Consider the following 13,366-nt stretch of genomic DNA (forward strand, 5'->3'; position numbering starts at 1 on the left):
GTTATGTTGCTCAGTTAAATTTTAATAAATTTTCAACATAAAAGTGTGGGTCAATTATTATTCAACCCCTAGGTTTAATATTTTGTGGAATAACCCTTGTTTGCAATTACAGCTAATAATCGTCTTTTATAAGACCTGATCAGGCCGGCTCAGGTTTCTGGAGTTATCTTGGCCCACTCCTCCATGCAGATCTTCTCCAAGTTATCTAGGTTCTTTGGGTGTCTCATGTGGACTTTAATCTTGAGCTCCTTCCACAAGTTTTCAATTGGGTTAAGGTCAGGAGACTGACTAGGCCACTGCAACACCTTGATTTTTTCCCTCTTGAACCAGGCCTTGGTTTTCTTGGCTGTGTGCTTTGGGTCGTTGTCTTGTTGGAAGATGAAATGACGACCCATCTTAAGATCCTTGATGGAGGAGCGGAGGTTCTTGGCCAAAATCTCCAGGTAGGCCGTGCTATCCATCTTCCCATGGATGCGGACCAGATGGCCAGGCCCCTTGGCTGAGAAACAGCCCCACAGCATGATGCTGCCACCACCATGCTTGACTGTAGGGATGGTATTCTTGGGGTCGTATGCAGTGCCATCCAGTCTCCAAACGTCACGTGTGTGGTTGGCACCAAAGATCTCGATCTTGGTCTCATCAGACCAGAGAACCTTGAACCAGTCTGTCTAAGAGTCCTCCAAGTGATCATGAACAAACTGTAGACGAGCCTTGACATGACGCTTTGAAAGTAAAGGTACCTTACGGGCTCGTCTGGAATGGAGACCATTGCGGTGGAGTACGTTACTTATGGTATTGACTGAAACCAATGTCCCCACTGCCATGAGATCTTCCCGGAGCTCCTTCCTTGTTGTCCTTGGGTTAGCCTCGACTCTTCGGACAAGCCTGGCCTCGGCACGGGTGGAAACTTTCAAAGGCTGTCCAGGCCGTGGAAGGCTAACAGTAGTTCCATAAGCCTTCCACTTCCAGATGATGCTCCCAACAGTGGAGACAGGTAGGCCCAACTCCTTGGAAAGGGTTTTGTACCCCTTTGCAGCCTTGTGACCCTCCACGATCTTGTCTCTGATGGCCTTGGAATGCGCCTTTGTCTTTCCCATATTGACCAAGTATGAGTGCTGTTCACAAGTTTGGGGAGGGTCTTAATTAGTCAGAAAAGGCTGGAAAAAGAGATAATTAATCCAAACATGTGAAGCTCATTGTTCTTTGTGCCTGAAATACTTCTTAATACTTTAGGGGAACCAAACAGAATTCTTGTGGTTTGAGGGGTTGAATAATAAATGACCCCCTAAATAAACTTTTCACAATTTAAAAAAAAAAAAAATAAAATAAGAAATAACATTCTTTTTTGCTGCAGTGCATTTCACACTTCCAGGCTGATCTACAGTCCAAATGTCACAATGCCAAGTTAATTCCGAATGTGTAAACCTGCTAAATCTGCAGGGGGTTGAATACTACTTGTAGGCACTGTATATACACCAGGTAAGACATTTTTATTTAATAGATGATTGATATCCTTCTATACTAAATTTGGCACATAGGGCATGTAATGCTGAACTACTTAGAATACTAAAATAGAGACATCAAGTGGTTGGAAACAACCATTACATCAAGTGAATTCCCAATCAGTATCCATCAGCAGCTATCTATATAGGTGTTCTACAACCGATAGGCAGGCTTTTCCTGACGAAGGCAGCTGGCATGCTGCAGAAACGCGTAGGACTGCCCCCTATCGGCCTCCTTAGTATGCATTAGGTAGCTGGTGACATCGCCAGCACACATTCAGACAGCTGCTCCGTCCTCTCCTGCCAGCTGGAGGTGGCTCGGACCTTATCAGCGTGTTCTATTGATAGATCCTTCAGCTGAGCACGGCTGGGTTATATACCAGCCACAGCCCCGTGTGTTGAACTCAGTTTAAACCTTTCCTGAAAGCTGACACTATATGGAACAAAGGCTGCAACCAAGGATACTAATGTGCTTCATCACCAACTAGTAAGTAGTTGCAAAAAAGCACACTGTTTATATGTTTAACAATATAAGATTAATACGCACAATTGAATCATAAATTATCAGCATTGGTTATACAGTACCAAAGGAGTTTTTTACCTAGCCAAAACGGTTTAACATTTTTGGTAGTGTTTTTAATGTTTTCCAATTTTTCATCTTATAGGATGGTAATGTGATTCTAAACATCAGTGACAAATATATACATATATTTTTGTCTCACACACTCTGGTGATTATAACATAACAGGTAATCAATTTTTATTAAATGGAATATTTAGCGCAGTAGTGCACCATTTATTGATAGGGAATTTAGATTGTGAGCCCCAATGGGGACAGTGTTGATAATGTATGTAAAGCGCTATGGAATTAATAGCGCTATATAAATGAATAAATATTAGTATTATTATTATTGTAGACGTTTGGCTTTGTTTGACTATAACATATTTTCTTCAATGTGTTGTCAATAAAAATAATAAAAACAAGAAAATGGCTACTTCTCTGTGTGTGTTCTTTGATGTCTAATAAGAGATGATTTGTCTGTAAATGATTTCCCACATTCTGGACATGAAAATGGTTTCTCCCCTGTGTGAATTCTCTTATGTGTAACAAGATGTGATTTCTCATTAAAACATTTGCCACATTCGGAACATGAAAATGGCCTCTCCCCTGTGTGAGTTCTCTGATGTATAATAAGTTTGGATTTCTCTGCAAAACACTTTACACATTCAGAACACGAAAATGGCTTCTCCCCTGTGTGAATTCTCTGATGTCTAACAAGATTGCATCTCTCAGTAAAACGTTTTCCACATTCTGAACATGAAAATGGCTTCTCGACTGTGTGAGTTCTCCTCTGATGTGTAACAAGATGTGATTTTTCTGTAAAACGTTTTCCACATTCTGAACATGAAAAAGGCTTCTTCCCTGAGTGAATTCTCTGATGTTTTATGACATCTGGTTTCCGGCTAAAACATTTTCCACATTCTGAGCATAAAAATGGCTTCTCTCCTGTGTGAATTCTGTGATGTGTAACAAGATGTGATTTCTCAGTAAAACATTTCCCACATTCTGAACATGAATATGGTTTCTCCCCTGTGTGACTTCTCTGATGTCTAACAAGGTTTGATTTTTGATTAAAACATTTCCCACATTCTAAACATGAAAATGGCTTCTCCCCTGTGTGATCTATTTCATGTTCAAGAGTCCTTCTTTTACTTTTATTTTGTATATTGTTTTTTGCTGAAGTTGAAGAAAAGACCTGTTGTAAAGGATCAGATAACAAATATTTACTGTGAGGGGCTGAAAACATATCTGGAATGATGGCATACTCTTCATAGGTATCTGATGTAATTCCAGGATCATCTGTAGCAAAATCTGAAAATATCAGGTATCCCTCTGAGCTCCTGGTATAGTCATCTGTAAAGAATAGAACTGATTTTATTATTTTTCAATATCAGTGGTTTGAAAGTCTATTAATATTTATATTATTCTATATTTCATAACATTTTCATACAAATGGAATTAATTTATCAAATGACTAAGACAGTAGTTTACAAAGCAGGGACTAATATATTATGAAGTTATGCCGCCAAGTTGTGCTCCTTCAATTTTTAACTTCTCCATAGGTTCATTTTTCGCTCTATCAGCAATTGTTTTCAGTTACATGTTCAATGGAGACTCATAATGTGTATTCTAAGTCAGAGCTATTACTGGTGCTTGTCTTATACAGGTACATGTAGTCCTGCACAGAACAGTGTACATGGAAGGAGCAGTTTGGTCATGGAGAAACAAGTCATGGCTTTAGATTTTTTTTTTAATGGAACTAAGCAGAGGATACAAAAGAAGAAGAAAAAACAAAAAGTTTTCAATATTTTTTGTAAAAAAAAGACAAATATTACCTTCTAACAAAGTTAAATTTGCGGTAGTGTCCTCTGAAGGACATGGTTGAAAATGCCTGGTTCATTTTTACATAGCTTATCGTGTATTCATCAACTTAATTTTTATGTCATAAATCAATAGTATACCTGAAAATAAGCACCTTTATAATATATCTTATCAGACAAATTTGCTTCTTTCTTCCAGAATTGATCGGTCATTATCAAAATTCTAAATTCCTGGGTAAAATCTGTATTCAGTGAAGACTTTCCCATTACTGAGATAGGAGATGGCAGTTGATTCTATGTCTCTCTTCTCTCTGCCTCTAGCTCCTCCCTCTGCCTCCAGCTCCTCCCTCTGCCTGCAGCTCCTCCCTCTGCCTCCAGCTCTTCACTCTGCCTCCAGCTCTTCACTCTGCCTCCAGCTCCTCCCTCTGCCTCCAGCTCCTCCCTCTGCCTCCAGCCCTTCACTCTGCCTCCAGCTCTTCACTCTGCCTCCAGCTCCTCCCTCTGCCTCCAGCTCTTCCCTCTGCCTCCAGCTCCTCCCTCTGCCTCCAGCTCCTCCCTCTGCCTCCAGCTCTTCCCTCTGCCTCCAGCTCTTCCCTCTGCCTCCAGCTCTTCCCTCTGCCTCCAGCTCTTCACTCTGCCTCCAGCTCCTCCCTCTGCCTCCAGCTCCTCCCTCTGCCTCCAGTTCCTCCCTCTGCCTCCAGCTCTTCATTCTGCCTCCAGCTCCTCCCTCTGCCTCCAGCTCTTCCCTCTGCCTCCAGCTACTCCCTCTGCCTCCAGCTCCTCCCTCTGCCTCCAGCTACTCCCTCTGCCTGCAGCTACTCTCTCTGCCTCCAGCTACTCCATCTTCCTCTAGCTCTTCCCTCTGCCTCCAGCTCTTCCCTCTGCCTCCAGCTCCTCTCTCTGCCTCCAGCTACTCCATCTTCCTCCAGCTCTTTCATCTGCCTGTAGCTCCTCCTTCTGCCTCTAGCTCCTCCCTCCTCCCATCATCATAGGATCTCATCAGTAACAACTGCCATTTCCTATCTCAGTAATGGGAAAGTCTTCACTCAATACAGATTTTACCTCAGAACTAAGAATTTTGATAATGACTGATCCATTCTGGCAGAGAAATAAGCAAATTTCTATGATAAGACATGTTACAAAGTTGCTTACTTTCATGCGTACCATTGAGTTATGAAATACAAATAAAACAACCCTTACACTTTAAAGGCTATGGACACCTTTGTGCACTAAAAATCAGTAAAAACACATTTGTGACTGTGAGCAAAATACACTCCTTCTATGCCATTGCAATTCCAAATTAATAGGATTTGTTTTACAAGTGCTTGGGAAACCAATACAGCACACACTCTGTGGTGTACTGAAAGTTTCTGTTTTCTTACATCATGTGACCAGTTTATATAGTATCCCAAACAAAGAAATAACTATGTACCAATAAGAGCCACAGGGATGTGTGTGTAGAAATATGAAATTTCCCCGCCCAGTGTTAGCTAAACCCTATGACAGCATTCGTTATAAGACAAGTTGTTTTTTTTAGAACAAAATGGCTTGTATTGTCTCACAGTGACACATTTTCTGTATTTAACAAAGTTTCACAAAGTTACAATTAATTTCCTTCTTATCAGAAATTTTTATAGCTGACGATTCTCCCTTTCCATATTCAATCTTTTTCATCTGTATGCATTTTCTTGGCACTGGTCACTTGGAATATTTTGATTAATCATAAATGTGTACAGTGGAACATCAGCTTTGCCCTCCTTCTCCACTTTATAACATTGTTTAGAATAATGAAGCCCACAGACTGCCAGATCAGTCTAAAGCTAGCCACCCACACTTGATGGTCATCAGCTAAATAATGCTGCATCCGATCTTTCAGCCAACAGCCATCTTAATCGGCCCTCCCATACAGAAGAGCGCTCATTCAGCTGAATGCTCCTGTGCTCTTTGTCAGATGGCCAACGACTGACACTTCGTCCAGCGTCTTATCTCCAGGAGAACTTTGCAATCAGCAGTCTGAATTCGAACATCTTTGATCAACATTTTCCCCAACGATCAGCCGGCCAATACCCTCATACACATCAAACTGTTGCCGAACCCATCAATATCGGCCGGTTCGGCTTTTAGATATGCCGTTCATCCTCCTTTTCCCCTCCCTACTTGTAATCAGCTGCTCACATATTGACACTGTTGAGATCTGCACCACTATTATTCCCACCATTTACTGTTCACTATAAATATTGTGTTCATTGTATTGTAAGATATGTCCATGTTTATTCTCATGGTTTTGCACCTTTATTTTTAATAGTAACTCTATAGAATTTTTTTTTCCTACATTCACTTTTCAAGCTTTAAAATGTACTGGCATATACAGAGGTATATGTATATACAAGTATCTTATGCTAATAGTGAAGAATGCTGTTGGTGTTTTTAGGTGGAGAAAATTCTCCTGCACATAACAGTGCAGCCTGTGGCTGATTGTTAATGTTACTGGGTTCCATATTAATGGTACCGAATTCAAATATCAAGCATGACATGCTTCAAAAGTATATTACCAGACATCCACTGAGCATATAGTCTTGTGTTAGGCAAAACTGTGAAAACAGAAGTATCTCTCTGCAGCAAAGGAGAAACCGTAGTAAAAAAAATACTGTAATAAAGAGTTCTATTTGTGTAAGTGCAACATTTTTAAGCGTAAAATCCACATAAAAAAACAGTGTGTAAACAAACCTTAAAAATGCAACATATAATTCTACAAGCCAATAACGGAGAAGAATCTACGCCTTCTCTGTATTTAGTGGTCACTACTCACCTGGGTAGTCATCTGTAGGAATCTCCTCTTTACACCGCTCATCACCCCTCACATATGTCTCTGTAGTATTACTATCAGTCAGATCTTCAACCTGAAACAAATGTTGTAAAAGTCACAGACAGATGGAGAAGTTGTATTAGATGGTTATGAGGAATAAAAAAGCTCATAAATGAACATGAAGAGCAAAAATGACAGCTTTATCCAGACATCTCCACCAACATCGATGAACATGTTAAGTTATGGGTTGAACTCGATGGACTTAAGTCTACCTTCAGCCTTAAAACCTATGAAGTATAAAACATACAATGAATATTCTCTTTATTAGAGGCACTCATCGAGTAGAGCTGGTGAGAATTGATTTGCATTACCTAGTCTATTGATTATGTCAGCAATATAGAAATATATGGAGGTTGGATAAGAGCATCACTGCCGCCCCGGTAATCCATATCCAGATTATAAAATGCACCCCCATTTTTCCCCAGCTTTGGGGGGGAAAGTGCATCTTCTAATCCAGAAAATACAGTATACAGAAGAGTTACATTCATAACTGGCAACTATAATAATGCCAACCCTGAGCCTGACAGAAGTGAAGGAACCAGAGAAGGAATGAAGACTGGAAGAACTACTGCTAGCAGCCAATAAACTGTGGAATGAAAAGCTACTGGGGTAGACGGTATTGCGTTAATTTATATAAGGAATTTTAAGAGGGTTTAACCCCACATTTATTATCCATACGTTGATAGATGGGTTTAAGAACTGACTGTTGTAAATTTCGATATATGAGACGAGAATTGTAGTGTTACCAAAAGAAGAGAAAGACTTGCCAAGGCTGGGCTCTTAGGGGGGGCTTTACACATTGCAACATTGTTTCCGAAATATCGTCGGGGTCACGTCATTAGTGATGCACATCCGGCGCCGGTAACGACATCGCAACGTGTAAATCCTAGATGCACCGATAAACGATCGCAAAAGCGTCGAAAATCGGTGATCTGTGTAGCGTCGGTCATTTTCATAATGTCGGGTCGACCACAGGTACGATGTTGTTTGTCGCTCCTGCGGTAGCACGTATCGCTGTGTGTAAACCCGCAGGAGCGACAAACATCACCTTACCTGCGTCCTGACGGCTATGCGGAAGGGAGAAGGTGGGCGGGATGTTATGTCCCGCTCATCTCCGCCCCTCCGCTTCTATTGGCCGGCCGCTTAGTGACATCGTGGTGACGTCGAAGGAGGGATAGTTCAGCGGTCACCGCGACGTCGCCGAGCAGGTATGTGCGTGTGATGCTGCCGTAGCAATAATGTTCGCTACGGCAGCAATCACAAGATATCGCATGTGCAACGGGGGCGGGTGCTATCGCGCTCGGCATCGCGAGCCGATGCTAGCGCTGTCGCAACGTGTAAAGTACCCCTTACAGACCAGTGTCCTTATGAACATCAAATATCAAGGTACTGACAAAAGCATTAGCTATGAGATTATCTAAGGTATTGACATCCATAGTAAAGGCCGATGAAACAGGATTCATACCAGAAAAAGCAATTATTTCTGAATGTTCAGAGCAGAGCTATAAAATCTTTAGATGCTACTAAAGCATGCAATAGTGTAGCGCACCTATGGAACATTCTGGAAAAGTTTAGTTTTGGTCCAAACTTTCTTCAATGGGTGAAGTTTCTATATTCTGTTCCAACTGCATGGATTGTTCCAATGGCTTAGTATTGGACAACTTAGTACTGGTTAGGAAAACTTGTCATGGTTGGTCAATTTCACCCCTGCTGGTTGACATGGCTGTGGAACTTTTTGGCAGCATTCGGAGATAACAGGTGTAAGGTATGATAACAGGTGTAAGGTATGGTCAGTCAGAGGAGATCATTATGCTATATGCTGATAATGATGAGCTCTTCTTGTCTTTGCGTATTTCCAGTCTTGATATTCTTGTGAGATTATCTGAAACTAAGGCAGGATTTTCTAACCATTTCTCCCACTGTTTTTTAAAATTTACTGCTGTGAGGGGAGTTTGCATCCATGGAAGGGGCTCACGCACAATTTTGCCTAAGAACATTGCCATGAATAAAGAATGGGATCTAAACATCCTCCAAGAGCAACTTCTCCCAACGATCCAGGAGCAATGTGGAGATGATGCTTTTTCCAGCATGATGGCGATCATGCCACAAGGCAAACGTGTTAAGTGGCTTGGTGAACTAAACGTTGACATTTTGGATCCAACTGTTATGGTTAATATTTTATATTAGGTTAGATTATCATTTAAGCAATTTATATATAAATATATCTTTGATAATTTTGTACTTTTATATTAGCTTCATAAGTGTTATTCATAAAAGCAATAACACAGGGTGTACTCTTTGTTATAAAGATGCTTTTAGTCTCAAAGGTCTTTGTTAATGAATGTCCAGAAAACTGGACAGAACTAGACTTAGGAATGCAGCCGATCCATCATTTACGATCTTGTTTTTGTCAACCTATATACCCATTTAAGGTAATCTATTAGGTCATGCCCCTTTCTTTGTGACAGTAATAAAACTAGTGTCTTGGGCATCTGAGATTTCAGACAAAGCCTGGTACACGGACATTAACTGTGTGTTCGTGTGTTTGTCTCCGATGCATCGCTATTAATTGGACCAACACTGGCAGATCTGGAGATCACTTTGTATCTCACCCTAAATTAGCTCTCCCGAGAACAGTGGTTTCCACGACAGAACATGGTGCAGAAACCTGGGATGGTTAACTGGACCTCTCTGTGACCCGACTACAAAGACCTTCCCAGGAACCACTGAACAAAATCCGCGGTGAGTAACCCATTGTGTTACAAATGTTTCAGTGCTTTCTGGAGGTCCGAGACGGGTACGTAGTGGTCCAACAAGACCATTCTTATCAAACCTCTGCCAGTGTTTGGATTTTGTGTGTATGATTGAAATAATAGAGATATGCCATCTGTGATCTGTTATATGTATCAATGTGTTTTTAAATGTGCGAATGATTGTTGAAGGAAATTGAATGAAGAGTATATCATCTCAGCAGTTGAAAGATTATATGTTGTCCTGTGTTTTCTATATGACTGTTATCTCTGGAATTATATTTTAAGCTATGAGGATCCTTTAATGTGGGACTGATTGATCTTTGAGTGACGGATGTATTGTAAAAATCTGACAAACCATTGTGCTGGTGTTTATGTTCTCTTCAATTTGCATTTAAGATGGGAATTGGCTTAATAGGAGGTGTAGTTTGTAATCATCCAGTTTATCCAGACAAAGAAACATATAGCCATTAGCCAGAGAGGGAAAACTTATTGAAGATTTTATTTTTGGAGCTGCGCCCTCTACAGGACAAGAAAGGGAACTTGTTTGAGTAGTTGAAATCTGATATGCCCTGGTCTGGATACACTGTCTCTTTTGTGTATGATGTAATCTGTTTGAGTCACAGGTAGATGGAGATTTTGTAGGAAATTAGCTTAGTCTCCCATGATATATTATATTGAGAAGTAGAAGTAATCCCAATAACTGTTGGTAGTAGAGTTTATGAATTGTTATTTGTTTGGTTCTGTATCAAAATTGTACGGGTACAGAGGGCTGGTAACCTGATGCTTCCTAGAAATTCTCTTGCGAGAACAGTGGTTCTGGGAGTAGAAATCCTTCTCTTGCGAGCAAATTGGTGCTGGGAGAAGAGTAGAGTCTTCTGCGGTTAAGACTCTATGGCCCATTTCAGTTCTACGGTTAACTGCGGGCATTGAAGTTGCAGTCAGAGGACTGGCAGCTATAGGATGTAATCAGCCTCAGAGGTACCACCCATGTCCCTACAAAGGGTATAGAAGAAAGACGAAAAGGGAATGAAGCAATGGATTGATGCAAAATGTTATTGGAATTTTTTTGTTTTGGGAGATGTTTTTTTTTCTGCAAATGTGAAGACTGTTTGAAAGATAAAAACAAACAGGTTAGAATGTGAATAGACCCGTATTGACCTATAATGATACAAAAAAAAAACAAAACAGTATGCGTTATAAAAAGTAACATGCTGCGTGTGTATGTAAGGCAATGAGTTTATAGAACAGAATGGAATGATGGTGAAGTATATTACAGCAGCAATGTATGAAGAACCATACAAAAGTAAATGGTGTAAATGTGTCAGCTAAAAAAAAGACTGAAGGTATGTCAGCCATGCTGCATAGGAAGATAGCACAATGTGTGAGAGGATGGTGCCTCACTACAGACATCTTGTTGGTGTGTGATGTCCAGAACCAATGTGTGGTTTTGTGATTAGTGTCACCTTCATCAGGGTGTGGAGTTGTCACAGCCCTAGAGGCTTTAAAGGCTTAGACTACAGCAATGTAAAAGGTTGGGCTTGTGGACAAAAAGGTTTTTTTTTTGTTTTGAGGGGACAAATGTCCCAAAAAGGCAACAACTACTATCGTGACCCCCACCACCATAGGAAACTGACAATTCAGACGTCTCCCACAACCCCATTGTCATCCCCCGGGGACTATATTCATTGTTCCTATTTTGTGACCCAGGTTTTAGTTTTCTCATATTCACTTATTAATTTAAGGACAGATGTGTTGCAGAAAATTGGGACCTGCATATAATTTACCCTAATTGGGCCCAAGGTGACCACCCCCCCCCTTAAAAGAAGGCACTCTGTGTAATCTCCGAATCCTGACTGACAATTCCCAAAGCTAGTTGTTTGACTTGAGAATAAATCCAGACAGTTGTGTTCACATAAGCAAAATAGACGTGGGAAAAAGCTTTAACCCTTTACCGCCACAAGCAGGTTGGACATATAGCCGGCGTCCTCACCCAAGAACCCGGTGGCAGACAGCACCCTCCAGAGTATTACTCTGGGATACTACATTCAGTTATTACAGTGACCCCTGCTTGTATAAGAGCTGGGCAGCTGTTTCAGGACTCTATTAGACAGACAGAGGACATAGTGTTAAGCTGCCCCCCTCACTCCAAGCTCCTCATGCTGTATCTGAAAGACTCCAACAGGCTCAGACCCACCATCCTTCAGTATAAAGGCCGGACAAATATTAAGCTTTTCCCTCTTTACATTCCCCCATAATGCTCTCAAACTGTAATGGTCTAAATCCAGCTGCATGATTAACAGTGGATTGTAGAAAAGGGAGGAGAATATTTGGATGGGGAAGTGGGAGGGACCATGAGACAAGACCTGTCCCTGTGGGAGAGACCGTGAGACAAGACCTGCCCCTGAGGGAGGGACCATGAGACAAGACATGTCCCTGTGGGAGAGACCGTGAGACAAGACTTGCCCCTGTTTTTCAAACTAGCAGATGAAGAAGTTCAGTTTGATATGACACATGACTGTCAGGCATTGGTGGAGGCAGAAACAGAGGACTTGACAAATATCACTGATGTACCACTCACTAACCCCTCTGCTGAGTATTTTATAGATGGTTCCAGAGCTTTGGACAATGATCAAGGACTGTTCATCACCGGGTATGCAGTAGTCCACAATGGTAAGGCAGTAAGAACCATTCCCTTTGAGCTACTCTGCGCAAGAGGTTTGAGTTGAAGGCATTCGCTGTAATGTGCAGTCTGGGAAAAGGTAAGAAGAGCAATGTATTTTCTGACTCACAATATGCTTTTGGGGTAGCACACGACTTTGGCGCCATTTGGCGAAGCCGTAATTTCCTGACCTCTGTTGGCAAACCCATAAAGAATGCGCAGGCAGTAGAGCAGCTACTGACAGCACTCACCCTTCCCCGAAGGGCAGCCATAGTCAAAGTATCGGCACACGCGCGGGAACGAACTCCCCTTGCAGTAGGGAATGCACTGGCCGACAAGGCGGCTAAAAGAAGCAGCAAGACTGCCTCTGACAGACATACTGGCCATAACAGACATAGCCCTCTCAGGGAGCTTAGTGACCGATAGTGCGGGGTGCCCCCTTACAGCAAAGGAGGCTGGCACCGTACCGGCCCCAGTGGCTGTTGATCGTGAACTATTGCAGGTCTTCCAGACCCAGGCCCCCTCAAACGAACAGAATGCGTGGGTCAAAGTGGGCGCTGTACGGTCAGAGTCAGGGGTATGGCAGGTAAACACCCGGATTTGCCTCCCACGCTGCCTGTTCCCCATGATGGCTGCCCTGGCACATTCTCCGGTGCAAAGGTGTGACGTGTGCGGTAGTGCTGCAAAACTGATGTGCCCCAGGGTTCCCGAATATGGCTGCAAAGTATGTCTTGTTTGTGCAAAACACAGCCCCGGTAGGCCTATTTGAGTTCCGCAGAAATTCAGCACCAAAACCAGATTACTCATTTCAGAGACTGCAGGTGGACTACATACTGCTGCCTAAGGTGGGTACTTATGAATATGTCCTGGTATGTCTGAAGCTTAGACCGTGATGAAAGATAATATAAAGACCACAATTACCATCAAGAAAGTAATAAGTAAGGTGGTTTGCAGATATGGGTTTCCCAAAACTATAGAAAGTAACAGAGGTGCTTACTTCAATGGAGAATTAAATGAAACAGATCATGGCTACTTTGGGATTAGAACTAGAGATGAGCGAACCGGTCCCGGTTCGGCTCGAGGCGGTTCGCCGAACGGGGGGTCTGGCTCGAGTTCGGCTCGTCGAACGTTCGACGAACCGAACTCGAGCCCATAGGAAACAATGGCAGGCAATCACAAACACAGTAAAACACCTAGAAAACACC

The 13,366-nt window shown here is 42.1% G+C and overlaps 1 protein-coding gene across 1 annotated transcript in view; it reads right to left on the reverse strand.

Annotated features, from left to right (window-relative positions):
• Window positions 1-13,366, reverse strand: part of LOC142312876 (uncharacterized) — a 72,827-nt gene that overhangs the window by 44,691 nt on the left and 14,770 nt on the right. Inside the window, 2 exon segments of the mRNA XM_075351860.1 lie at window positions 2,484-3,416; window positions 6,693-6,783. Of these exon segments, the coding sequence (XP_075207975.1) occupies window positions 2,484-3,416; window positions 6,693-6,783 (1,024 nt within the window).

This window comes from Anomaloglossus baeobatrachus, chromosome 5 (genome assembly GCF_048569485.1).
Source record: "Anomaloglossus baeobatrachus isolate aAnoBae1 chromosome 5, aAnoBae1.hap1, whole genome shotgun sequence".
In the NCBI taxonomy this organism is placed as follows: Eukaryota; Metazoa; Chordata; class Amphibia; order Anura; family Aromobatidae; genus Anomaloglossus; species Anomaloglossus baeobatrachus.